Source organism: Onychostruthus taczanowskii, unplaced genomic scaffold (assembly GCF_017590055.1).
Source record: "Onychostruthus taczanowskii isolate IOZ18803 unplaced genomic scaffold, ASM1759005v1 scaffold88, whole genome shotgun sequence".
NCBI lineage: Eukaryota > Metazoa > Chordata > Aves > Passeriformes > Passeridae > Onychostruthus > Onychostruthus taczanowskii.
This window is the reverse complement of record NW_024506773.1, coordinates 2,934,955-2,962,902: the sequence shown is the minus strand read 5'-3', so window position 1 is coordinate 2,962,902 and position 27,948 is coordinate 2,934,955. Positions and strand designations below refer to the sequence as shown.

The 27,948-nt window shown below is 37.2% G+C and overlaps 1 protein-coding gene across 25 annotated transcripts in view; it reads left to right on the top strand.

Moving 5' to 3' along the window:
- Positions 1-27,948, top strand: part of CLASP2 (cytoplasmic linker associated protein 2) — a 144,683-nt gene that overhangs the window by 65,168 nt on the left and 51,567 nt on the right. For all 25 annotated transcript variants that reach the window (XM_041425197.1, XM_041425194.1, XM_041425193.1 and 22 more), the window contains 10 exons: positions 6,301-6,380; positions 11,708-11,800; positions 12,502-12,647; positions 14,153-14,288; positions 17,363-17,433; positions 19,005-19,064; positions 20,180-20,257; positions 20,818-20,985; positions 23,558-23,613; positions 24,749-24,919. In XM_041425197.1, the coding sequence (XP_041281131.1) occupies positions 6,301-6,380; positions 11,708-11,800; positions 12,502-12,647; positions 14,153-14,288; positions 17,363-17,433; positions 19,005-19,064; positions 20,180-20,257; positions 20,818-20,985; positions 23,558-23,613; positions 24,749-24,919 (1,059 nt within the window). The remainder of the gene's footprint in view (positions 1-6,300; positions 6,381-11,707; positions 11,801-12,501; positions 12,648-14,152; positions 14,289-17,362; positions 17,434-19,004; positions 19,065-20,179; positions 20,258-20,817; positions 20,986-23,557; positions 23,614-24,748; positions 24,920-27,948) is intronic.

The following is a 27,948-nucleotide window of genomic DNA, read 5'->3' as shown; positions in this document are numbered from 1 at the left end:
TACTTGAGCAACTGCTGCTGCTTTGTTGCTCTCAAATGTTTTCCTAACTTAAGCAAGTATGATGAAAGCATCTATATACTGAGTGATTCTCAATCACCCAAAGATGAAAGAATTTGTGCTTCATACAGATACTTGAGACTGAAGGATACTTATTTGCTAGTTTTATGGGAAGTTTTATTTAAATTCGTCAGTTGAAGTTCGCAGGTCAGTTTTTCAAACATGGGAATAAGAACATTTAGAATGTTCGAATCTGTTAATACAGCAAGGTATCTATGCACAGTATATCAAATAGCTTTAGATAACTCAGTAGTTTAAAACCTGAAGGGAATTTTCAAAACTTCTCAGTCTCCAGCCACTTTTCTGAACATTTGATTCCTGTTTTACAGAACGAGACTTATGAAAAGGTGCTATTCTAGACTATTTTTATAATCTTATGATACCTGGAAAGATAAAGAGAGTCCTTACTGAGTTACTGAGATTGAGATCGGTCTGTACAGGAGGGTCTGTACAGTATCAGAGTCACCCTTGCCATCTCAGAGGTTGTAATTCAGATTATGAAGCGCTGAAAATTTCCTTCCCTGGCCCCCAGCAGATACCACTTTAAATAATAAGGCCTGACCCAAGGATAAACTAGTAGATTTTACAAAGACTGAGAGCTTCAGGAGATTTGGGAAAAATCCCAATTACAGAGACTAACAGACAACACAATATACATTGAAAGAATTAAATATGACCTTTGCAACATCTGCCCACTATGGCTGGGAGTAGAATGTGGTTATTATTGCAAGTACCATGCGGAAGAAACAATTAGGTCTTGTGTCTTTGTCATTGATAGGGTTGTCATCTATTATTTATAGCTTCTGTGTGTGCATTGGCTTGTTTGTTTGTTTATCTTTGGTATCAGCACTTTCCTTCGATCCACTCCACTCCATGTCTTGTGAGAGAGGCTGTCCATTTTGCCATGTAGCTTCTGCAGTTGTCCTTCCTTGGGTTCATTTTGTTTAGGTGTTGCTCTATTCCCCTCAGCCTATACTTAGACTTTGAGCAGCTGTACTTTTTTAAGATGCCTGGGCTAGTTTCCTTCCCTGTCTTCTCTAACTCATTTGTGTCCTGAGTCAGCCGCTGGATTGTGCTGCCTTGGTGTTTGTATGGCCCCACAGTGAGGCAGACTAGGGAACTTGCTCAGTGAAACTATTCATCTTGGCCAGTTTATTTTATTCTTGGTTTAGTCCCTCCCTTTTGTGACTTAGTGCTCAGCTGTACCAGTGCTAGAATGAGAGAGGTCAGTAGGATTGAGTGGGAGTTGCCAGTTAACCTATTATATGAAAAGCTGAGTAAGTATTTGAGCTTATCCTGGCCATTTATCCCACGCAGAGCTGAAGCTGCTGTCTGTTCCTAACTTACAGCTGATTGTTTATTAACCTATAAGGCCAAAAGGGTAACAGTAGTTTTTTCTTTCAGTCCAGAATGAACTGCATCTTTTGCTTCAGTCTCGGATAGATAAAAAATGAAGCTGGGACAAAGGCATAACGTTTTGTTGTCTTTCAGAAAAAAAATCCCCTGTACTCCCCATCATTTTACTGTAGATATGTTCTTAAGGCAGATAGTTATTGCCTACAGTTAAGAGATTTCTGAGAGAAAAAAGACATCTGAGAAACAGTATCCCTTTCAGAGTTTACTAGTGTTAAATTGTGATGCATGTTGTATCAGAAAATAGTTAAATTTTTTTACGGAAATATTTTGAAAAAAGGGTTTAGGAACAAAAAGTGAAACAGAGTTTGAGAGTGTTTGTTTCTCCTAAGTTGCTACTCCTGAAATTCCCTTTTTTCACAGGGAAATTTTTTGTTCTGAAATTTTTGTCAAAAGACTTATGAAAGTAGAAAAAAAAAAAAAAAGAATTTGACTTACAAAGGCCTGCTACCAAATAAAAATGGAGCAAATTTTTTTGTACTTCTAGGCCAGCACTTACGTATTTCATTTAACAGTCAGGCATGCTTTGAATAAGCAGTTCTCTTTTTCAAAACAGGAGTACAAGTCCAAAATCACATTCAGCATCTTTCTTCTTCCATATTGTTTTGTCATCCCATGATGTACAGATTTGTAGATAATACTGGGGAGAACATCAAGGCAGTAGTGCAAGTGAACATTCCAAAGCTGTGATATACTGGAAGTATTTCAAGTGTTTTAGTCTGAAGAGGGGAAGAACTCAACCACAGGAATTAACTCCTGGGTGAAAACATTGATTTCACAGAAGGCTGGGTAATTCCCTTGCTTGCATACAGTACCCTTTCTGGTGTTGAGTTATTCTCAGTGCTGAACTCAGCTTTATGACTGGAATAAACCTTCTTCCGAAAAAAGACTCCTAGGGCCTTGCAAAGTGTTAGAAATCTTTACGTTTAACTCAGGAAAGTGTCATCTCTGTTAGCAGTCTGCAGGAAGTGAGGGATTTTTTTTTGCCTCTATTTCCAGACTCACTGAACTTCAGTTTAAAAAACAAAACAAACCTGAAGAGGCACACACAAAAAAAAGAGAAACCTATCAAAACCCCCCATCACTCCACTATAAAACTAAGAGGAGCTTCAGGTGCTGTGTTATGCTTCCATTTCAAGTCTGTCTGTTATGTTTGGTATATTCTCAACAGTTTCCTGAAGTGGAACTGAGGCTTCCAGGGCTCTCTGTGAGTCTGTCTAACTGGAAGGCTTGAAGGATAAGAAAAAGTAAAGGTTAGGAATGAAAACTAACAAACAATGTAGATAAATGTCTTGCGTGTATTTTTAGTCCTCTCCATGAGAGAATTTTTTCTTCTGGGTCTCAGCTGAAAAAAAAGCTCAATTGGATTCAAGTCCAAAAACAGGGTAATATAATTACCCAGCTGATGAGACTCTGAATTTTAGCTGTGTGCTGAGCACTTAAAGATGTTAAAAATGCAGTGGGGTTAAAACCCCCTAGAATTGTTTATAGTGTTCTTGCCTTTAGGAATGCAGTAGCTGAACTTGTCCCTATTTGGTCAGAGGACTGTGTGTTCCGTGGGGAGCCTTGAACATGCACTGTTCAGTGGAAGGAATTAATACTAGAGAGAGATATAAGAAATTTGTAATCACAAGCTGGGTCTGAGAAGGTAAGCAACAAAACAGCTTATATGTGTACTCTGTCAGATGTATCCGTTTGGGGTCTGGAGGCAGCACTGTCTGAATTGAGAATTTAGTAAAGCTCTGGTGTTGCTTTTGTGGAGGACAGTCAAGCCTTACAAAAGCATCAGAGATCCTTTGAAGGCATCTGCATGTGTATGACTGTTATGTATCTTGTTAGCACAGTAAAATACTTTCTCCTGAATTGGGAAACAGCAGGTGGAGTTCTGTCATTTTTTGATTGTCTCTACAGAAAAAGTGACTTGGTAAACAGAATTGGTAAAAATACTTAGAGATTGGAAGGGGAAGGGAAAAATTGAGCAGTAGTTTTCCTCTTTAGGCAATGTAGACTTGTGATTTCTATACTATATGAAGAGAAGCTACTTCATACTTTGTTCTGATATGCACATGCCATCATGCAGTTGAAGAGAACGATCAGTGAAATAGAAATGAAATGTGGTTTACAGATAACTTTGAACCACATAATGTTGGGGTTTTTTTTATCAGTCAACGAGGTAATGAAACAACTTTTGCAGAGTATTAATTTAAAAGAAAATTGTTTTTTATATGTGAGCTAATTGTTGAAACTCAGGAAGATGGAAAGTTCTCTGTGTCTGGGCTATATCAGATGGATTTTAAATAGTAGTCTGTCCCTCCTCTTTCTCTTTTTGAAGTAAAAAATTCTCATTCCTTGGATAAAGGATTTTTACCTTACTGCTCAGGATGAATTACTAGATGATGTTTAGGTGATGGAAATATCTGTCATGTAACACATGCTGTTTCCTAATTTCAAAAGTGATACTTTAGGGCAGACTGAAGGTGACAGCATCTACTTACTTAGCAAGGGCAACTTCATCTTCTTTTAATCTTTATGGTGTACGGCAGTGAACTAGAAATATTTGAAACCCAAACATTTTTCTAAATTTTTTAGTGTTCATGGCCTATATGTGTCAATTTGTGATGTTTCTCTAGTTTATTCCCTAGGGAAAAAAAATAGGTAAGTAAAGGATGGGAATGCTAAGTACTTTTTTCCCTGTGTTAGCATAGGTGTTTGTGTATTTATGTAACTGAATAATAATAGAGAACTTTTATAACCTTACTTTTCTATTTACTTTTCTAAAGTAGGTATTGTATATTGACTGTTTAGTTTCTATGAGACTTTCTTAAATGTCAGAGTATTTGTGGACAAACAAATGAGGTTATGATCTGAGCATGTAAGTAGCTGTTTGTACCACCTACTTTAACGTGGTGCCTCTGGGCCAAATTACTTATTTCAAGGTGTCTCTCCACAAAATTCTGCTCTGACAAGGATATTCTCCCTTTGAAGAGCTGTACAAGTTTGTGTGGTGGAAGGGTGTGTTCTGGATGTAAATGAATTTTTCCCTCTTCATTTTTCTTTAGCTGGTCAAATAGTCATTTAGTTTTTGGAAGGGTTTGTTCCCTTTACTCTCTGGAAGGAGAAGAAATAGGTGGTTATAATTTCTTTTTTCTCTTCTGGCTGCCACTGGTAATTGTGACAGATGGTGTTAGAGATACACACGTTGAAATGTATTGTATACAGCATCTCTTTACAGCATCTCTGAGATAAGCACTCAAAATCTATTAGATGTTCCTATATCATACTGCAGGTACTGCGTCCAGATTCTGTGGTTTTACACTAATGAGCCACAAAGGTATGTAAGAGGTCTTTGTTCTGCACAGCAGTGTTGAGATCTATTAAGTTTGCCACCAAATTTGTAGTAGTAGTGCACCCTTGTGCTTCCAAACTGTACATGTATACAGACACAGCAGACATAGTTTCCTTCACTAGAATTAAGAGATCAGGGACTGTAAACCATGGTTCTTAGAGTGTAGCTACCAAACATTTGATTCATCACGAATTCCTAGCTTTTTGTTCTGGTTGACCATTCAGCCTCTTAAATGCTTTTTCTTCATGGTTTTTGTTTGTTCTGAAGTTAGTAAAATATGTGTCTTCTCTGTGTCATGCCTCCATTTTATTCTGCCGGTTAGGGAGGACATTCTGCCATCTCTCCTGTAGGCCTCGCTCTGAAAGAGGCACTTGTTCCCAAATACTCATTTGCTATGACAGATTATGTTTTTCCTTTCAGAAAGGAGATGTTCAACTGGACTGATTCCATGTGGTTAATATGTTTGGTCGTATTGCCTTCCTGATGCAATTATTGAAGATATTTTAGGATTCTGCCAAGCTTCACCTTGTGCTTGGAGTTCTTGACTTGTAGCATAGCCCAGATTGATGACCTTGTTCTTTGTTTTGATAGCAAACTTGAGCTCATTTCTTTTAAAAAAGGGGGCTTTCCTGATAACCTGAGTTTTTTTCAGGAAAGCAAAATCCAGACGTTGTTTTCAAATAGTTTTCTTGCTTAGAGTTGTCTTAGCTTCTAAGACAAGATATTAATGAAATTTGCAAGGTATGCCAGGGTGAAACCGGCAGGCGGTTACCTGTCAGTATTCTTCCCTGGTCCTTCTGCTGGATATCTTTGGCTGTCATGTGAGAATAGTTCCATCACGAATGGTTTGAAAACAAGGTCACTGAAGTTCAGATTGTGCTCCAGTGTAAGTTGTCCTCACTGTATCTTTTCTTTTGTTGTTGAAGTTCTTGTAACCTTAAGACTAGGAAATGTACCTCGCACTTCTTAGCTCCACATGAGAATACTGAAAAAGACAAAAATCAACCTCCAGACTTTCAGGGTTGATTACTTAAGGCACATATGTTAAGATGAAAATTCATCCTGAGGAATTCAATTTAGTGATGAATAGCTCTTGGTCTGGTAAATAATTTGAAATATGGGGCTTTATTTTAGAACATTTTTGTTCTCAGAATTGAATGCAAACAGCTACTAGAGGATTGTTATACAAAACATGTTTCCAGTTAGACACAAAAATAAAAATTATGATGCCATTAAATTTGTCAAATTGGAAATTACTTGGAATTGTTCATTTTGGGTAAAGAAAAGGTCATTTTTTTTCTTATGGTGAAGTGGGAGTTCAAGGTCTTGTGATTCTACGCACAATATACAATACTACACAAAAATGAATCATTTTTGTAAGATATATTAAATGTTTGAAAGTAGATATGGTGAAAGATAGTTGTAAGAGATTTCAAACCTTGATGTTTTTATATCCTGTTTAACAGTATTTTATGTTTATTTAGGTTCGTCTAAAGAAGGAGGAGCTGGGGCTGTGGATGAGGATGATTTTATTAAGGCATTTACAGATGTTCCTACTGTACAGGTAAGATGCTATGTATATTCATGTTTGTCTTCAGAAATGTGTTATTTGCAATAATAGGTTAACCTGCTTTTAAAATTTACATAATTTTACATTGTTCTAAGCAAGCATCATTACTTTTCCCTCTTTCTGACCTTCAAGTCTCCATGGAAAGCTCTTTATATTTTTCCAGGAGTTACCAAAAAAAGTGTCACTTTTCTTTACTGTCTTGCTAATTATTACCACATTGTGTTTTGGCTAAAATGCTTTATTGCTTTTCTCAAACTTTTTCAGAGAACTAGTGAAAATAATTGGATGTTTTAAGAAGATTAACATGATGTTGGGGAAGTTTAGGGCTACAGTTTCAAGGTGTAATAATAATATATGCAAATAATTTAAACAGCAAGAATTGTATTTTCAAATTTGCCTGAACTGTAATGATGTGTGTCTGGTATACATGTCCTTATTGTAGTAATACTTTAAAAATATTAATCTAGTGCCTTGTTTTCATACTAATGAACTTGTTGGATTCTGAGTTCTTAATTAAAATATTGGATTTGAATTTCTATTCTTTTAGTGTGGGAATTGCATGTATTTGATATTTTCACATAGTTGAGTCATTTAATATGTGTGTAGCATACAAGGGCTGTTATTCATAAGTTTTTCTTGAGCAGCTGAGGTGTGGAACACAACCAAAGTCTCAGTAAGCCATAGTTCCCAAATGACAGAATGATTTTGTAATACTCCCCTTTCTTGATGTGTACTTCAGTTCTATTTTTATTTCCCAAGCATAGTTATTTGTTAGATCTGCTTCTGCAGGCAGCAGTACTGTCTGCTTTCATGAGAGAGCACTCAATCTCCATGATCCCTGTCACATCAAGGAAGTCTTTGTCTAACACTGTAAGATCTTTATGTATCTTTGCCTCTTCAGACTGTGTTAAGAATTCTTCGGAGGATAAAAACATGCTGCTCTTAATATTGTTTATCCCTGTTATGTTGAACAGAGCCATGTTCCACAGAACAGAGAACGTGATGCTTGTAGTTCAGTGCCTTAGTGTGTGCAGTCCCAAGCACAAAGTTCTCTAGTTACTCAGGCTGGTTGGTAACACTGAAGGAGCAAAACTGGGATGACCACAGGCCATAGACAAACACATGTTATTTTCTGCCTGACTGCCAAATGGCCTAGGAAGGCAGGTCATTCTCTAAACTGCAGAAGATGCAGGAGAAAGACATTTGTCTTTAGTAATCTCCCACAAGCTGAGGTGGGGAGGCAGGAGAGAAATGTGTAGCTGACTCCAAAATTACCTACTTGTTTCATGGATGAGCATGCAAGAAAAAAAACACGATTTTTTTTTTTTTTAGCGTCCTTAGGAATAATGACTTCTTGGCCAACTTCATGCTTCTGGTTGTGGACAGTCTCTGATCTTTCAGAAAAAGAAAACCAAAGCAGATTTCATGTTCTGCAACCATGTTAATTACTAAGGAAGTGGGAAATGTCTCTGTTAGACTTGTGAAGAAAGAATGTTTATGAGCTGTAGTTTACCAAATTATCCTGAAAGCAAAGGACAGCATGAGGAGAGAGAGTTGTTTAGATGTTACTGGTCCCATTCCTGTCTCTCTTCTGTTTTCATTACATTTATGGGTTTGAGTAGTGGCTTCAATGAAAGTAAGAAGGGAAAACCAGATTCAATTCTGGATCAAGATTAAGTGCATTTAAATTAATCACATAAATTGAGGTTACTTACCGTGTGGGTATGTTTTAAATCATCCTTAAAACTCTCCAAAGGTAGATCTGACTTTCCAGTAAGCTGTTCATGTGACTGCTCATCTTTTTTTAGAAATCTCGTATTGTTTACTTGTACCCAGTTTTTAAATCCCCATCTTGAAAGTACTTTCATCTGTATAGTTTTTATTCTTTCTTGTGTTTGAGCTTTTAATTTTTGTCTTTGATGTTACAGTTGCCTTTTATGAGGTATGTTTATGTTGCCCTCTAACAGATAGCAGCAGTTTATGAAGATGGGTGATTTTTAGATGTAGTCTAATGGATCTGTGTGCCAAAAAGTACTGCAGTGACAGGATTGTGCCCTCGTATTCAAGGTTACAACCATACTGTTTTTACAACTTAAGCTGTTGCTGAAACAGAAGAAAATTCTGTGTTTGATTTATTAGGAGTAACTCCCATTAATAGCTAAAATTGGTTTGAAAACAAGTTCAGTTCTTTTTATAAAGTCTGATGTGGGAGCTTGTGAGCAAAAAATACATTATGTCATTGGCTGAACACATAATTTCATCTTGGCCTCCTAAAAGTGTAATGAATTGAGGGCAGGGAGAAAACAAATTATTAAAATACTGCCTTTTATTCCTGTGAAATTAAGGTAGGTATGTACAACGTTGAAAATACGGGATTTTTCAGTGGAATTATGGTTTTCATTTGATGACAAAATAAAATTATACCACTTATTAAATTCTACACTGCAATACCATTTTGAATATTCCTAAGTCCTGTTCTATTTGTGCCAGGTAATTAAAGAAAAAATTCAGTTCTTTGCCTGGAAATGCTATTAGGGTAGACATTAACCTGTGTTACAGGTTGCTTCTGTTTGCCTGGTGCCCAGCATGTTTTAGTCTTGCAACAGTAACTATACTGTATAACGTAGTCTCTTATGACACAGAGGCTGACAACAAAAAAGGCATATTTTTGGGATTGACTTAATGAAACAGCTTGCAAAAAGTTTTTGTACATTGACTTCAGACTGAGATTTGACTGTGCATGGAACAGTTCTCAGTTAGATGCCACCAAGAGACATCATCCTGCTTCCCTTCTTGTTGCACCTCGCTTTATGATAAATTCACAGAGAAATGCTAAGTTGGCAAAGAAATTCATGCCTCTCCTCTTGCAGGATGAGCTTTCTGTGTATTAAAGGTCTGAACTGAGCAGGAGACAGGTCAAAGAGAGTTATGGTAAAGGGAGATTCTGAGGAGGTTGAATTGTGTCATGAATTCTGATGGCATGAAGTGTCACTGTAAGATGAAACTGCATCTTGAGTTAACCAGTGACTAGTCCTTTGCACTTTCAAAGAAAAATAAAAATTTTCTTTCAGAATGGAAATTAATTTTGTTAAAAATCTTACTGAGACACACGTAATACTTTTTTTTTTTTTTTTAAGAGTATGGTACTTACAGAATTCGTGTTACAATACACTAGGGTTGTTCAACAACCATTAATAGGCTACCAGTATACACAAATATCTTAAACAGTGATACAGAACTCATGTTCAGTTTTGTGGGTGGTGGAGTAGGAAGTATCTTACACTTGGACCCAATATTTTTCATTAAGTCATTTGTTCATTTTAAGTAAGTTGTACATCAGATGTTTAGTGACTTCCAGTGAAGCAAACCGTAATCGTGAGGAATGGCTTTCTGGTTTTTATGGATTCAGTCATGTCTCCTGTATAGGAGTGCAAAGCTGCTTCCACACTGTATCCTGGAAGAGCTCACACAGCTCCATGGTAATAAAAATCTCACTTTCATTGGGAAAGTATATTCAGAAATTGTTTTCCACCTTATAGTGAAGCTGGTCTGGGTCTACTAATTAATCTGTTTCTGAAAAGGTTCCTACCCTGTTTATTCTGGAAATCCAGTATGAAGGTGTTTTAGAGCTGTGATGTCTTTCACCTCCTCCATATTCCAGCATGAAATAAAAAAGCATGCGTACCTCCATAACCATATTCTGTTCCAAGTGTTGGAAAAAGAGTAGATGTCAATAGAGTTAAGGTTCCATATCTTTTGTAAGTTAAATTAATTTGATGTGCTCAGGAAAAGTGGAAAACTACATTGTATTTAAAATAACCCTTACAGTAATTTGAAGATGCCTGGGAAATAAAGATATTGTAAAGAAAATAATCATTGAACATAACTGCAGAACAGAAGAAAGACATGGCATCGTTTTAACAGTAAGATCAAAGATGCATATACACATGCTAGAGCAGTGTGTCCAAGAGACACAGCTCTTAACCAGTTCAGGCAAAACAAGGTGTCCTAACAACTGGCCCTTGTTTCCTCTGTGTGCTCTTGCACATACAAAAATCGTGTCTTAAATAATAAGGGAACATCAGGCCCTGCTGTTTAGGTGCTACATAAGTTCTCATGCTGGTGTCCAGCTTTCACTGTAGAAAGGTGAGTTTCCTTCAAGTCCTCACTCACATCTTCCAGCCTTGTGTCTTGAAGGTGTCTCAGGTGGTGTCAGGTGCTTGTGTATGGGCCAGTGAGTTTTGCCTAATGTGATTACGTAAAAAAACTTCTGATCCAAAAAACTGGAAATGTTTAGCTGAAGATATTTTATAAAACAAACAAACAAAACAAAAACAAAACAAACCAAATCCAACACAAAACAAAAAAGACCTTGGCCAGATTAACTTTGTGCTTAGTAATTTGCTTCATATTCTCTTGAACTTATTCTCAGTCTGAAGGGAAAAAAACCTTGAAATTTGGTGTATGCAGTGGAAGCAGAAAAAAGCATCTTTGAATTATGTCCAGGAAAATAGAAGTGAAATCAGTTAATTTGAAAATATTTTTTCATTAGTAGGTTTTTTATTCCTTTCTTCTTTAAAAATCTGTTTTTGTACATTTACAGTTCAATAAAGACATTAATTCATTTATATGAATAGTGTCTGTTGCATGATTAGCATGTTCAGGCTTCAGTATTGGTGGTCTTACTGTATAGTGAGAATTTTGACTAGAGGTGGCTTCTTATATTTATTTACTGACTGTATAAGTTACTAAATGATAGTCTTAAGGTAGCAATACATAGAGAAGCTATGGAATGCTTTTAATTAAATTTTTCAGACCAATTGTAATTCAGTGTTCTCACAGCCCAGTTAGTTCCCCAGAGTTTCCCAGCTCCAAAAGAGTTGCAATGAGTTGAAGTGTAAGTTGAGTTTCATTCTAAGAATATGAAAATGAAACCGAGTTTCAATTATATTGCAGCAGATTATCTAAAATCTCTGCTCCTCTTGAATTATTTATTTTTTTAAGTGAAGTTAATGAAATTGTGGATGTGATTAGCTCATCACAAAGGTGAAGGGTCAAGTCTTTGTGATAAGATAAAAGGAAAGGAAAATGCTGCTTTTTCAGCCTTTTTTTTTTTAATGAATATTCATTACTCAGTGATATCCTTACAGATTGGTCTTAAAATGCCCATTTATAACTCTTACACAGATCTCTGGAACTTGGGGGATAAGATTGGTGGGATTAGAATCATGTTTTCATTCTTCTCAAGCTATTTTTCTTCATCACATTACCTGGGATATTAACCATATGAACTTTCTGATATTTTTATTTTTATACTTCAGATCTATTCTAGTCGAGAACTTGAAGAAACGTTGAACAAAATCAGGGAAATTCTCTCAGATGACAAACATGATTGGGATCAGCGAACTAATGCGGTAAACTTTTTATCTTACTTCAGGCTTGGGTGGGTGTATTTTATAAAGCACAGACAGCCAGATATTTAAAAATGTTTTTTTTCCTAAAGTCATTGCACTCCATGTAGTAATAGAAGAAATTTTCATTTTAATTTTTACACCTTGAATTTCTGTATACCGAGTAAGTTTGTGGGGTTTTTTTAAGTCTAAAATGCATTTTTGCTGATATATAAGTGGAAGCCTTTCTAAAAGCCATCACAAATGTTTAAGTTTGGCATTTATGCAAATTGCATATTCTACAGGTTAACTGCTAGCATTACTATCTCTTGTTATGAGATAGTAATAGCTATGAAATATCTGTTAATAGCCATGAAATAGCTGTTAATAGCTATGAGAAGTTCCACTTACAGAGTTAAAATTTTTGTGTGTATATACCATTTATATTTTTTAATCGTGTTTATGACATCTTAATGTTTATAAACAGGTATGTGAACGGAATTATGTGTTTGTGTATTTTTATTCTGGGTTCTGAGTTTTTTTTTTTTACGTCTAGAGCTTAATGTAAATTTTTTACAGTTCTTTTTAATTACTGCCATATATTTTGAAAATTTTGATTTAAAGACATAACAACATCTATTTTTGCATAGTGAAGCTGTTCCTTTTTATTTTGTTTTGAAATGCATATTGGCAGTGTCCTAACCCAGCCACGTTGATTTTTTTAGCTGAAGAAGGTTCGGTCCTTGCTCGTTGCTGGAGCTGCTCAGTACGATGGGTTTTTCCAGCACTTACGGCTGTTGGATGGTGCTTTCAAGCTGTCAGCCAAGGATCTCAGATCCCAGGTGGTTAGAGAAGCCTGCATTACTGTAGCGTAAGTACAGTTCGAGTGCCTTTGTGCGCCTTGCTACATGTTACTGTGGGTTGGCTTAGAGGTGCTTTATCAGTGTTCCAGGAGAGATTCTCTTGTTGGACTGCTGTACTCTGTGACTGATAAAGAGTCAAGTCAGGATCTGAAGCCACAGAGGAAAAGAAATGCTTAAAGGAATTTGTTCTCTGAAGGGATACGCTTAGTTGATAATCCTGTAACGAATTGTATGTGAATCACCAGTTACCATCCTTGCAGAGTCATCATTAGTGCAGGTTAATACAAAGTGCTGTGAATGATATTTGGGACTTATCTTAGAATCACTTATGCTTGGGTGATTGGCACAGCACTTCACTGGCACTGCTTGTAAAGACAATGTCAATAGCGCTGTAGTGGTTTGAACACAGAGCATTTTGCTGAGGTAATACCTCTCATGGAATCATGGAATGGGTTTGGATTCGAAGGGACCTTAAAGATCATCTAGTTCCAGCCCCATTAGCAGTGCAGGGACACCTTGCACAGGACCAGGTTGTTCAAAGCCCCATCCAGCCTAGCCTTGAACACTTCCAGGGCTGTCTCTGGGCAAGAGACAGATGATGGTGATAATTTTAGAAGTTGTGGCTAAACTGAAATAAAATCTTCACCATTAGCATCTTGTGGACTCCTTTAAATTCAAGGGCAGAGAGGAAAACCAGAGTAGTCTTTCCCATTTCTGTGTTTTCTGTGACTTTTTTTATCCTCTGGAAAGACATCGGTGTAACCACTGGTTTTCAGTGGCCATCTGAAACAGGACCACCATAGAGTTCACCCTTGCTGTTCTGGTCTCCTGTTTGAACAGACCAAGAGGAAATGTTGAAGCATACAACTGCCCTTTCAAGGAAATTGAGACTTTGAGAAAATTATAATAACCTTTCCTAACATGAAGTCAGGAGCAGTCTAAAAGTGCTCTGCAAATGTTCTCATGCAGGCCTAACAACCTGGAATTTTCCTTGATCCCTAAGATTTTGATATATTTGATGTGTCATTTGCTGCTGGCTACAAATCCTTTTTATATAGTCTCCCTGCACAAAAAAAAGCATTTGTTGTCACTAATGGACAGTTAAATTACTGTGTATGGCATGTGTTTTTGTATTTGTTAAAACTGAAAATGTAACCTTTAGCAGACAAGGGAGTCAAATTTTATGGTTGGCTGATCGCAGTGAGTTCACTAGTTTTGTCTGCATTCAAAAGGGAAAAAAATCTCAATAATTTATTTAAAAATTTAGATTTATCTCAAAGTCTGTTAAAAAGCAAAAATACAATGATACTTTATGTGGACATGAAAATTTAGGCTTTCCAGTTGTAGTACTTGTTTTTCATTGTGAAACAAAGTTATTCACATTTGGTTTCTTAGTGTGCCTGGAAATCGTGAAATTGAGAAATTCTGTTGTTTGGAAAGATGAATCTTTAAAATCTACAATGAACTTTGTTATTTTCAGACTAAGAAATTAATTCACGTTTCTTCTAAACAGCCACCTTTCAACTGTTCTGGGAAACAAGTTTGACCATGGCGCTGAAGCAATTGTGCCTACTCTTTTTAACCTGGTCCCCAACAGCGCCAAAGTGATGGCAACTTCTGGGTGCGCAGCCATCAGGTTCATCATTCGGGTAGGTGTTCCAATCTCACTTCACCTGCTAGGAATTTTCAGGCGGTGGCTCTTGGCAGAAATAACAACTATACTGAAATAGAGGTTTTAAAATTGTTCTTTAATGGAGGAGTAATGGGTGGGCAAATACTACATATCATTGAAACCAATTGGCAGCATTGTCACAGTAAAGATGGAAGAATAGTTGTGAATAGCTAGTCTGTTTTTGTGGTTTTGGGATTTTTTTGTAATGTATTAATTGAAAAAAGACCAAGTGTGTTTCGAAGGGTAACTGCTTTTAAGTGCCTTCTTGGAAAATACAAAGTTAAGCTAGTAGCTAAGAAACTGGTGAGAATTTAAATAGCACAAACAGCAAAACAAAGGTATTTCTTTCCAAAAAAAATTTGGAACTATGGAAGAGACTACACATGCCTGGATCAGTTCAGAAAACACAAGTTCATGAAAGAAAAATCCAATAGAGATAAGAATTTTTAAATTCAAGAACTTTCTAAGCTGAGTCCCCAAATCTATAACATTTGGAATAGAGGAGTGCTCTATCCTAGCTGTTTTCTGCTGAGTGTTCTTTGAGCATCTACTGATTGGTGTCTCAGGCAAGATAGTTAGAGCTTTGGGACTTGTACTGATACTTTTGTGTTTCACATAAAGTGGGAGATTGCCTGTAGTTTCTGCATTAGAAGTTGTGGTGTTCTTAATGCCAAGCACTTACTGCAATTTACTATGATCTCATCAATGGTTTTAATTTTGTAAGTTGTTGGAAAACCTAAGAGGTTTCATCACTTAACACCTTTTTTTGCCATCTTCAGTATGGTTTGGAATGTACTTGCTTTGTCTCTCTGTGCCCCTGAGAATGTGCTCTGAGACCTTTGCATGCATGACCTTCGTATCAGCACTTGGGCTAAGACAAAATCCCTTGGTATTTTTTCTACAGAATTTCACAGTCCACTGTGAAATGGCACAGACTTGAGCGGGAAGGAATACACCTTACACGCAGTTAATTAAAGTTGTAAGAGAACAATACCATTTGCCACAGTAGTGTAGACAAGCTCAGGCATGTAAGAAATTATAAACATTCACCAATTACATTACATTGGCTTCATTGGTTCAGTCCATTTGAAGACAAACTTACACATCAGCTATAGTTGCCCTGATTTTGTTAAAATTTCTGTTCTTCTTAGCTGTGACTTAACATAGTAGATTTGAAGCATAAAACCAAGAAAATCCTATCCACAGTGTTCAAATACCCAACCGATAAATGGCATATGTGAGGTTTTTTTAGCAGAAAAATCAGATTTCAGAATTAAATATCAAAAAGAAGTGCAGCCCCCTGCCTGTTTGGGCTTCTGTCCTTTGGACTAAATAAGTATTGGTCAGGGGTCTTTGATCAATTGAATATTTAGAACCCAAGCTACTGCAGGTTTTGGAGTCAGTGTTTTACTCAAAAACTCCCAGCAGCATCCAGTGACAGCCAGATTCTGGTGCTTTACTGTGTAATTGCTGTAGAGTGAGTCTGCATAAAAACAGAGAGGCTGTATTGTACTAGTGATCGAAGAGCTTCATCTTGTCTTTGTGCCTTTATTGGATTTCATATTTCTTCTCCAGGAAGTTCTTACACTGCAGTCTGATTTCTCTTTCTTGACTCTTAGTACATCAGGAAGCCAATTAAAAAAAAGGTGGGGGAAAAAGGAGGGAATCATGGAGGGATGACATGGTGGCAGAAATCTTTCTCAGGAGGAGGGATTCAGATTTGTCATCTGATCTTCAAGGTGGTTTGCATGGGAGCACGTATCATTACATCCTCAAAGGAGCAGCCGATGAAGTATGACATGTTAAAAACAGAATGAAAGCAAGCCTGAAGCTTTGATTCCTTTGCAAAATGCTTTCTAGAAATTGCAACATCGATAGCTCCAAACAGCTTGAATGTACAGGTTTCTCCATCTGTAAAAAACTTTATTTTTACCCCTGATTTGCTCATTGGCCCTTTCTGGAAGTCATATACCTCTTTTCAGTTTGCAATCTATACAAAACACAAACAAACCCCTTAAAACTGTGTTTAAAAGTATATCAGGACAAACAAATGCAACTGTTGGCTCTTCCAGAATTTTTGATTAATTCCTTCCTAATCCTAAAATTGGCAGTACTCTGTGAGCTGATGATTATCTCTGCTTTTTTTGTGATTTGTGTGTTTATATCCTGCAGCTGTGATACATGAGAGTAAGAATTCTTCAGTACTGAACTTCTGAAGATCTTGGATTTTTTTTAATTAGCCTACTCTTTCACACTGTATTGGGGACTGTTTACTGTAGGTATTTAATTAAGAAAGGACTAAAGAAATTATCTGAAAACAGATTTGTTGAACCACATCACTCTTACTTGAAATTAAAATGGTTATGCTTTGTGTCTACAGTTAGTTAAGAAAAGGTGAAGTAAGGCAGCTTTAATTCTGAATTCTGTAATGCATTTGGATTGAATGTAGTTTATCTTATGCATAGTTTAATAGTTTTCTTCTCCTGCCAGGTGTTTCCATATAGATTGTATATATAAGCTTGCTTATATGTCAATGTTTTTATTACTTTATTGACATATTTTGCATTAAAGGACATTTGATCCTTGTGGTACTAATCATACTGCTCCTTGTAAGAATGTGTGTATTTTCATATTCATTGATTCACTTTTTGTTCTATAACCCTGACTTTTAAGACAGCTGTGTGTCTATTACTTTTTTTTTCTTTCCTGTGGAAAATCTAAAATAGCATTAGCTTTCAACTCCTTTGAGGAGATAGCTACATTTGAACTTCTTATATTACTTCTGACAGCAAAGTTGCATATTATGATGTTATTGTTGATGGCACTGGAAGTGGTTTTTGCTTGACCTTTTTGGAAGAAACGAGCTTTAATCAACCGACATGCTAACAGCAGTCTTTCATTTAGTAGTATTTTATGACTTAGTTTTGGCAAGCAGTGTAAATTATTGCAGTTTTTATTATGGTGTTAATTCTGTTTGTATTAATAAGCACAGTACAAATTCAGGATTCAGGAATGCTTTTCTCATTAACTGCTTTGTCCTTTTTTTGGCAGCATACTCATGTGCCACGACTCATACCTTTAATAACAAGCAATTGTACCTCAAAATCAGTTGCAGTTAGAAGGTGAGTACATTATAAATGAAAATTATCAAAGCTATTGGTTTTAAAATTATGATTATCATATGTTGAAAATTAACACAGAAGATTTGTGGCCATAAGTGCTGAACACACAAAACTGTTAGCCAGTAAACTGCAAACTGCAGAAATTACTTTCAACCTTGAGACAGAGGCAGCTACCTTAGGACACAAAGCATCCGTGTGTTGTGGTGGGTGTTCAACAGCTCGGCTACATCTCCAGCATGTTGTTTCTCTGAGAACAAGAACACGTGGATTGTTTTGTGGTGGGTGTTCAACAGCTCGGCTACATCTCCAGCATGTTGCTTTCTCTGAGAACATGAACACGTGGATTGGCTCTTGAGAAGATGACTTGTTTTTTGACAGTGTAATTTTCTGCACCGAATCATACAAAAGCAGTTAATGCTGTTTCTGAACTGACACTAGTCCTGGAAGCGATGTCACTGTATGTGTGCAGGAAACAACTTGAGCATCTTTGAATCTAAGCTGCTTTTGCATCCAAAGCAAGTGTTACCTCAACCCAGATTGTACTCACCTGCCACACCTTCTGGTTTGACTGCTAAACACAGGCCTTCAGTGCCTGCACATGCTGTGCCTTTACTGAGGAATAGACTGTAGGTGGCTTTGGTACTGCAGTTCACAATCCAGTGAGCATCAGTGAAGGCATTGTCTCCATACTGCTTTCATTCTTTTGGAAAGACAACGAAACACTAGATTGGTTGTAATAGTGAAAAGCATTGCAGGATTTCTTGCCATGCCTTGCCAATGTCCAAAGGATTTGGGCAGAATAAAAACCAAGTTTGTCCCTCCAGAACAGGTCCCAAAATTCTGAATAACCAGAAAAAGAGGTAGTTTCAGGCTGTCAGGTTCACTACATGTTTGAAAATTATCTACACCTCCCTAATCTGTGTCAGTTTGATTTTTCGTCAGGATCTAGCTTCAGACATAGTTTTTAAAAGTATGCCTTTTGCTAATGGCAGTTTGCTAAATTGTCAAGATTCCCAAATGAAAAATGAATACAGTTAGACATCTTCATTAGTACAGTGCCAGAAAATCTTTTGCAGTGCTTTCTTTATGCAGAGCCCTCTGCTAATGGTCTCATGTTTTCCTTTATGCTACATACTCAGTAGTGACAGATGGAAGAATGGGAATAGTGTTTGGGACAGAAGTATACTGCCATAGAAATCCTATATTGTGTCTTTAATTTTTTTTTTTGTATTAGGATTTTATACTCTGTACAGTTTTTTCAACTTCATTAATTAATGTCTGTTATTTTGGGACTAATACAGTTAACATGGTGTATGTGTAATAACATGACTTCAACAGCACATTGTTAATTGAACCATGTCTATTATTTTGAAGATTAGTTAGCCTGCATGTTTGCTTAATAAACAGAACATTTTAACTTTCCAATAAGGTGACCAATGCCCTTTTTTGACAGATAAATGTACTTTTATTTCATTGATTTCCCTCAGGGGGAGAGAGTAAAGTTAGTGTTTATTCCACAAGCACATTAGAGAAATGAGTATTTAATTATGACTTTGGTTCTGTGTTTTTAGGCGCTCCTTTGAATTTTTAGACCTGTTATTACAAGAGTGGCAAACACATTCACTGGAAAGGTATGGGCCAGTATACTTTTTTCCCTAAAATAAACTGCTAATGTAATTTAAGACAGAAATATTGCCATTGAATCCTTTAATTGGATTATGTTCAGTGTTGGCCAGCCTTTCTGGCATAGACAGCCTTTCTAGCACAGCAGGTCATGCGGCTCATTCAGGTGCCAGGGGGAAGGAGAGCTGTATGTTCCAGCCTTGGCTTCCTGTGGCCTCCTCTCCTTACCCTCTGCCTCTCCTATCCTGCGTGTGAGCAATGCATATACAGGTAAGCATCTGTGTTTTCTCCTGGCAGGAGGAAATCTGTGTGTTTGCTGTGAAAGAGGGCAAGTGGGCTTAGGGTGGAGGACTTTTTGTGCTAATGAGTAAGGGCATGTTGTGGCTTTTCCAGATAGATGGGAAAACAGCACATGCATCAGTTCTGCAGGTTGGTCACTGTAAGCACAGGGTAGGAGCAAAGAGAATAAAGGGCATCCAGAAAAGGCTCTGAAGAATTCATCCAGTCACATTGCTGCTTCCCCAGGGTGCTCCTGAGAAGGGGGAGTAATAGGGAAAACATTTATGCCAAAGTGTCTAAAAAAACTCACAAAACCTGCCACCTCTCCCCCACCCCCCAAATAACAAACCTCCTGCCCAAAACTTACCTTAAATTAAAACTTGTTTATCTTCACAAGTTTGTGTTCTGATGGGTGCTTTGCTGTTCATTGAACTTGCATTCAGGTTTAAAACTCATATGCCAAAAGCTTTCAGAGCTGAAAGAAAACTTACGGTCTTAATTTTTCCCCTTTTCCTACTATTGATATAACAGTGGAAATAGTTTTTCCATTTCAGGAAGGCAAGTGTCTTTAAAAAAGGTATTTTTAAATAACTTTTTCAAGTGTGCTAGGTGGGTGTATGTCAGAAGTAGATTAAAATCCTTTTAGATTGAAGGAGTAAGCTGACCTAAACCTTTACAGAAGGTACAGTTATGTCATCAGTGTGCTTAAATGTTTGTTTACTGCATATTTTGGAAAGAATTAGCATTGCAGCTGTTTTTTACTTGGTGAAATGTTAATGAAAGTGTAAAGTTACTGCTTAGAATTTGGAGTAGCAAAATAGCATGAAGAATGTCTTTCTTCTAGGCATGCAGCTGTCTTGGTTGAAACAATCAAGAAGGGTATTCATGATGCTGATGCAGAAGCAAGAGTGGAGGCAAGAAAGTGAGTTTTGGTTAATTTTGCTCTGAAAAAGTGCATGTGCTGAATGAGTGATAGAAGGCTCTAATCCATGGTGAGCTGCTATCCATGGCTGAAGAAGATACAAGCAAGTTTGTTTGAAAACTGATGTTTTTGTCCTGAATTGCTACCCAGTTTCTTTTGCAAAAGACATTCTCAAAGCCAAGTCAGTCAATGCAGTTGTGCAGCATTTGATGATTCTACTGAAAGAAGAGTTAGAAAGGTTGATATTGCTGCATAATCATTCTGCTCCCATTAATTAATTCTTAAAAAAACTGCAGCACTTTGACTATTGAGAAGGCCAGAAAACAATTCCTTTTGCTTCCCCACACAACTGGTAAGTGAATGTGAGATATTCAGAGGATAGACTTAAGCTATTTTGAAAATATTAGTTCAGTCCCTGTCGCTGACTTGATGAGCATTTACATACTCTCAGTTCCTGTCCCTCCTGTCCATGGTTATGGTTCATTCTGTAATCTTTACTTGCTGACTCCACCCTTTAAAGAAAATACTGAGCATTTACATGTGATTATTCTTTTTTGTAGGGCTTATCTGGGTCTTAGAAATCACTTTCCTAGTGAAGCTGAGACTCTGTACAATTCTCTGGAGCCACCCTATCAAAGAAGCCTTCAGACCTATTTGAAGAATTCTGGCAGTATAGCATCTCTCCCTCAGTCAGACAGGTCATCCTCCAGCTCACAGGAGAGCCTCAAGTAAGGGTCACTTCACTGTTTCTGAGCCAAGAAACAAATGCAGTTTCTCAAAAGCAAATTATCCAGATTCCTGTTGAGTACAGCAGAGCTGCAGTTTTATTTTGTGACTTCTGTTTTTTTAATAAAAATTTCTTCTCTGGTGTTTTGCTGTGTGACAGTGTTACCCCAGCAAGGTGCAAAGTACAGACAGTCTTTAACTAGATATAGCATGCTGTATTCATATGTTCATTCCTTAATAGCTGCTTTAAATCCCAGAATATCTTCAATGTTCATATTGATGTCCACGATGTGCTGCATAGGTCTAGGAAAACTATAATGGTGTAATTCCTTTTTCATCTCTTCACTGGCAAGCATGAAAAAGGAGCATCAACAATGAGTGAGATTCATTGGAGATTGGTTTGGGGTTTTTTTTTTTCCCCTGTCTTCACAGTACTGAATATATATTAGCAGTATTTCATAGCTCTGCCACTTACTACAGGGTGGGTCTGTGCTGCAGTCAGTGTTGTATTACAATGCATAGACAGTCTTGAGCTGAATTAATTGAAGTTTTCTTAGGTACCAATAGTAAAAGAAATCTACTGGCTTTTTAGCAGAAATATGAAGTAGTATGTGGTGATTTTTGCCTTTAAATGCTAGAAAGCTTCCTCAAAGTATTTCAACCTTTTAGTGTTTCAGATCTTCATTATCAAAACCAAAGAGCTTTTCTGCTCACTTGTTATTTGAAGGCAAAGACTGCTTCTCACATAGTGGAATTATTTTTTTTTCCCTTAATTACCAGAGGTTTACCTTCTCTTTCCTATGATACTTGTAATTATAAAAAATTGTTTTAAAATAATTGTCTGTGATGCAAGCAATTGCCAGCACTTCATTTTCCACAAGTGTTTATTCAAAGATTAAATATTCTTGTTTAAATTAATCTGTGTTCCCTGTCTGAAAATAAAAGTGCTGTTAATGAGTTACTGGTAATACACTGTTAAAAACTAAATTTCAGGGAAATCAGAATCTTAAAAAACTCTTAAATCTTGAAATGTTGTTTCCCATGTTGTGTGAGTGCTACAGTACAGGAAGTGAGGGGTAAAATAAGAAATGAAGAGAAGAGGTGATGATATTGGAAATTCATGAAATTTTGATTGATTTATTACGAACTTTGTATTCAGATGGATGTTTGTTACCCAAAATTTTATTTCTGGCTTTAGGTATAGTGAATGCTGAATTCCCCCTGTATAGTCTAAATTAGGAAATATGGGTATGACTTCCTAGAATTCAGATCCTATGTGATTTTTGACCTTCTGAACTTACATCTCATAGAGATCGTTAATCCAGAATTACTTTAGAGAAGATGGAGGAATAAGAAAGAAATGTGGTGACTTCTGTCTACCTATATGAAACTGTGTACATAAAACATCTATTGCGATAGATTGTGGCAGCTGTCTGGAGTTGTAAGGTCAGGAGCTCTTCCTCAGCCTCCTCACCTTACTTGAGGCAAAGTACCTTCAAGACACTAGTTAGTCATGTCAGAAAAGCACGTTTACACAGAATAAGCTGCAAACACATATTCTTCTGTGAGGATTTAGGTTATGGTGCTGACCTCTATATTACTGCTGAGTACCTGAGCTAATAACTGGGGTAAATACACAGTATGAGGCATCTCTTCTCTCTCTACGTTTAGATTTAAAATTAAAGGAATTATTTTTACTAAAGCTGAGACACTGACTCGGCTTGAAATTTGACTGTTGATGAAATACGTGACTATTTCATCAAATACAAACCTTCCCCGTCAGATATTTAACCAATGAATATGCTATTATGTTTACTTCTACCAGTTCTTTTCATTTCCCTGGTCTCTCCAGCTGCATTTTACCCTTCCAAACAGGCCAGAGGATGGGCTCACAATTAAACTTGACCAGACTGGAAAACTGTGCTTCAGTAACTACTTGTTTTTGCAGTGGGAAGGAAATGAAGACAAAACATAGAGGAAAAGGCATGGGATTTTTCTCCTTTTATAAGTTATGAGAGCCTCTACATTCCAACAGGGGAAATGGAGTCTAGCTGCTTGGAAGCATCAGTATTTCCTTTTTTAATTTATAACTTTAATTCTTGAGACATCTGGGACTGGAGGAGGCTTATGAGTTGGACACCTGTTTTTCTTGTTACTGCAGACAGCACTTCACATGTCTTTCACAAATGAAGTTTTTTGGATCGCTCCCACTGTTCTTGTTTGATGACTGATGTATAAGATCAGCCCTGTGGTTAAAACCTTGTACCGACCACCTTAAATGTTTCTGTGACCTGGTCTGGGATACCTGAACTTTGTTAGCAAAGTGTGCCTGTCGGTAGCTGAAGGATTAGTGCTGTGTGATAAGGATGTAGTTTCGTAAAATATAAGGGACAAGATAATTCTGGTTTTCTTATAATTTTCTATTTCAAAGATTTATCTATAAAATATGCTGAGGAGGTTGAAGGGGAGAAAATAACAGAATTTTAATTTTTTTTCTCTCTTTTATTTTTGACTTTTGCATCTGGTACATGAGACTTACTGGATTTATTTTTTTATTTTTTATTATTTTTTCAGTCGGCCTCTGTCATCTAAATGGTCTGCAGCCAGCCCAGCAAGTCTTGCAGGCAGAGGTAAGGTGGTGGTAATATAGTGCAGTGCCTAGTTATTGTTCTTAATGTTCTTTGAATTAAAAGTTCTAAATGCAGCTTAAAACTTGACTGTGTCAGCATTTACCCCATTTCCTAGATAAATAATGGTATGTGTCACTACAAACTGTACCTGGAGCTCAGATTGCCTCACACTCACTTCACATTTCATGTAGTTTCAGTTGTTTCAATTATAAGACATAATTAGTTTTGAAATATTAATTCATTGATCCTCTCTCCTGGAGTTTTGTTTTGGAACAGTCATTCTCAAAGAAACAAAACATTCTTCTTTGGTCTGTTCATGGTTAGGCTTATGGCAATTAGAAATTAAAGACTCACTGTCTCTTTCATCTGTTCCCGTGTAGCTGTGCTCTTTCTAAATAAATAAAGAACAACAGCCAAACGGTATATTTGTAATTCAAAGAGCTTAATTATGTGTTTAGTTTTAGGAATTTAATAACTTCAGTGTCTTTTCCCATAATGTCTTAGTAACTCTTTGAGAGTAAATCATTGAGCAGCTTTTTGCAAAAGGAGTGTAATTAAGAATGGATACTGAAACTGATAAGGGGAGTGAAGTTTAGAAGACCTAAAGTGTAGTGGTTAAAATTAAGCAAATAGTTAAAATTCAGTAAATTATAGGAAGTGAATACGAAAATACTAAAGATTGGACCCGAAAACATTTCACAGTACACATTCAACTCACCTTAGCTGAAGTGTGGGAATATTTTCTTCCTTCAGTATCTCAAGGAAGGATGTGAATTTTCTTACATTTGCGAATCATTCAATAACATAATAAATCACACGAAGGTTCAGAATTATGTCATTTGTGCTAGGGTGGGAACAGACAGTTTGCATTAAATAATGCTAAAATTTCATGCTGAATGAAGAGGAGTACTACCGTCACACAAACTGTTTCTATATGCAATTCATGGCAAGACCAGGTCTAGTTTGCTTTATAATCTCAGTAATTCTTGGTTTAATACTAGTTTAACCTTTTTTACATAGTTTTTCATGCTTTCTTACAAGCATGGTGTGTTAGTAGAAGATGTTGCCTTCTCAAATATAATTCATTTTATTCAATATCAACTCTCTTCTTTCCCCTCCCCCCCTTTTCTGGTAGTTGCAGGCAGCAGCAAGGGTGTCCCAAGCCTGGGCACCCTGCAGAGGTCTCGCAGTGACATTGACGTGAACGCTGCCGCGGGCGCCAAGGCCCGCCATGCTGCTGGACAGACAGCTGGAGCTGGGCGCCTCTCAGCAGCCGGGCTGCCCCCGGGGTCCTACGCCTCCCTAGGTAAGGGGAGCACCTCTGCACTGCTCTGAGAGGTCTTTGTGATTTTCTTGATCAAAAAGTTACAGTGCAATACTCCTGTATTTGAAAAGCAGTCATCGTTGTTTGTAGCACTGGAGTATAGCAAAACAGCAGGTGTTCTGAAGTAAGTCGCAAACTTTCCTACATGCTTTATTTTTCTTGTGCTGGAAGAATGCCAGTGCAAAGAGTGTGTCCATACTATGCTCTCTGAATGTCTTAATCTAGAATTAAGTGTTGGAAGGAGTGGTACCTTGGTGGTCATGCCTTTTTTTGTTCATAAAAGTAGCAGGGAAATGAGTGTGAGCTCTTAATTGTCCATTTTTCTTAGCTCTTCAGGTATTCTACAAGAGTGCTAAAGAGATACCCTGGCAGTCAGAGTGGCTTCTTCATGAAATAGACAAGCGTTTTACACAATAACTTACTACATTCAGTTCATAATTTCTTCCTATGGACATTGTTGGAACTATGTGTATGCTTTACCTAGCTGACGGTCTCCACTGATATTTGCTGTTAGACATACAAAGTGTTACAAGTCAGTGTTTTAAGAGTACAGAAAAGAATTTGATAATTGTAGTGGTGGTGGTGCAGGTGCTAGAACATCCAATGGCAATGGTAAAGGACTATGAACATATTTTTGTTCTAAGTTTTTAGCTTATCCATGTTGTAGGGATAACAGTGGGGAAAAAGAGGTCCACTGTTCGCAAAACTGTTTTTTTATTCTCAGCTTCTGTGCCAGCTAGACCACCAAGGAGAGACATGTTCTAATGTTAGTATGGCTGTAAGTGGTCACAAAGGCAATGAAACTGTACAGTTCTTATTTGCATTGTGTTTGGGTAGGTGTTAGCCTACACACATGTAGGCTGTGGTTTGCAAAGGTTTTTGTTGTGCTTTCTAAAATCAGAACTTAAGTTAAAAGCCATGTAAAATGAGTTGATTCTTTATGTCAGGGCCCGCTTGAAGTACTGTAAACGGCATTGATTTTAGTGTTAATTTAAAGAGTGAGCAATCCTGAACTAAAAGGAATACTTGGTACTTGGAATAGCAGTTTTGGATGTGGGCTCCCTCTGGTGCCCACAGAGGGGGCAGCAGAACCTGCTGGGTTGCAGGTGGACACCGACATGAGGCTGCTTGGTGGAGGGGATACACCGGTGGTTCCTCAGGATAATTATGGATGCCCCATGTCTGACAGGGTTCAACACCAGGCTTGGAGCAAACCACTCCAGTGGAAGGTGTTCCTGTCCACAGTAACGGGTTTGGAACATCTTTAAGGTCCCTTCCAACTCAAACTGTTCTATAATTCTGGAACTGTGAGTTCCTCCTAACTTAGTGCCTAAAAACCTGAAATATGTGGGATGATCATTTTCCAAGATCAGAGTATTGCTTGGTGTGTTTTAATGTGCAACAAAACATTTTGAACCTCAGACAAAGCTGGAATTCAGAGAAGTGGCGCAGAGCATGGTGACAGAGAGAAAAGTCAAACGGAAAACAAAGAGAGATATTCCGCTCTGTTCATGTCTTCTTTATGCTGTTCAAATGAAGGGACTGTATTGTCTTAATACTTTTCACAGAAAATTATCTCTTGATTAGAAGATTGGTCTGCTTTTACAACTTTTAAAGCAATATCTGATTCATGCCAAGAATTTTTTAAGCAAGGGTTGAGAAGGGCACAGAGTGAAGTAAGCAGTGGTGGATTTAGCAGGAAAGTAACAGAAATAGCTTGTTCACTTTGTAATGTATTGAATGGATGAGTGAGGATTGGGGGAGAAGAATAATAAGCAACAAATCCAGATCCTGTTTGCTTGAAGGATTTGAGTTGCTGAAAAGCTTTACCTTACTAGCAGATGCAGTCACTTGGGAGAACAGTGTGACGTCATTTAGAATGGCAAAATAACGTAATTCTGGCAAAGTACAGTGAAAGTCAAAGCCTAGTGCAGACAGTGAAAGGGCAGTGGTAGTCAAGGAGACCAAGGTTTGTTTGCAGTCACATAAAAGCAAATGCTTGACTGATCTTGGCTCAGTCTCCTCTAACAGTTTTTTGACTGTAGTGAGGTAATTGGAAGGATACGTACCATGTAGACAGTGTGACTGTTGTTTGTTGTGGATTAGCTTCAGAATATTGTTTACTATTAGTTTTCAAAAGGTAACCTTTAAATGAATGGAGTGCAAATCCAAGCAAGTGCCATGTTTCAGATAATGGGCTAATTTGTAAAGTTCTTCGTTCATTTTAAAGGATTTGTTTATAGTAGCCCAAATATGGAAAGTTAGATGACAGAACTATCAAGCTAAAGCTTACCATGGTCCGAAAAGGCCTAGGCAATGTTACTTTATTTCTGTAAGTCTTTCCACTGCCTTTAGGTGTTGCACTCAATACCAAAATAAATGACATTGTGTCCTGTTTTCAGCCTGGCTTGCAGAGAAACATCCACCTTTTGCTTACACAGGTACCAAATTTAAAGCCTCAGAAGGCCAGAAGCTTATGAGCATAGTAATCCATAATTGTGTTCACCCATCTCTTCCCTTTCCATTATTAATACAAGAACTCTTGCTTATTTATATTAAAAGACTATGCTAGAGCAGAAGGATACTCTCTAGTTATTTTAAATGTTGGCGATCTTTGATGTCCTTAAGTATTAATGCTCTTGTTGAGGAGGCTTGAGCTGTAATTATATGTGTCTTGTGCTAAATATTTTAATTTTGATTGTTACTGTCAGAATATTTATGCCCTACCTTCCAGCTGAACTGGTAAATATTTAATGCTTTTAAAACAGAGTGAAACTTGATCTTATTTGTCCTGTCTTAATTGTGCTACTTTTTTCCCTCCTGTCCCTTACCCCAGGTGTGTCTTCATGCTCAGAAGCAAATTTCATAAGAAATATAAATATGTGGTTCAGTAATGATATAAATATGTACTGATGCTTCAGTAACTGTTTACACCAAGAATGAAACCATTTATAAATGTTTGTAAGGGTTTTCTCAAATATAGGAAATAGAGAATCAATATCACTGTGCAG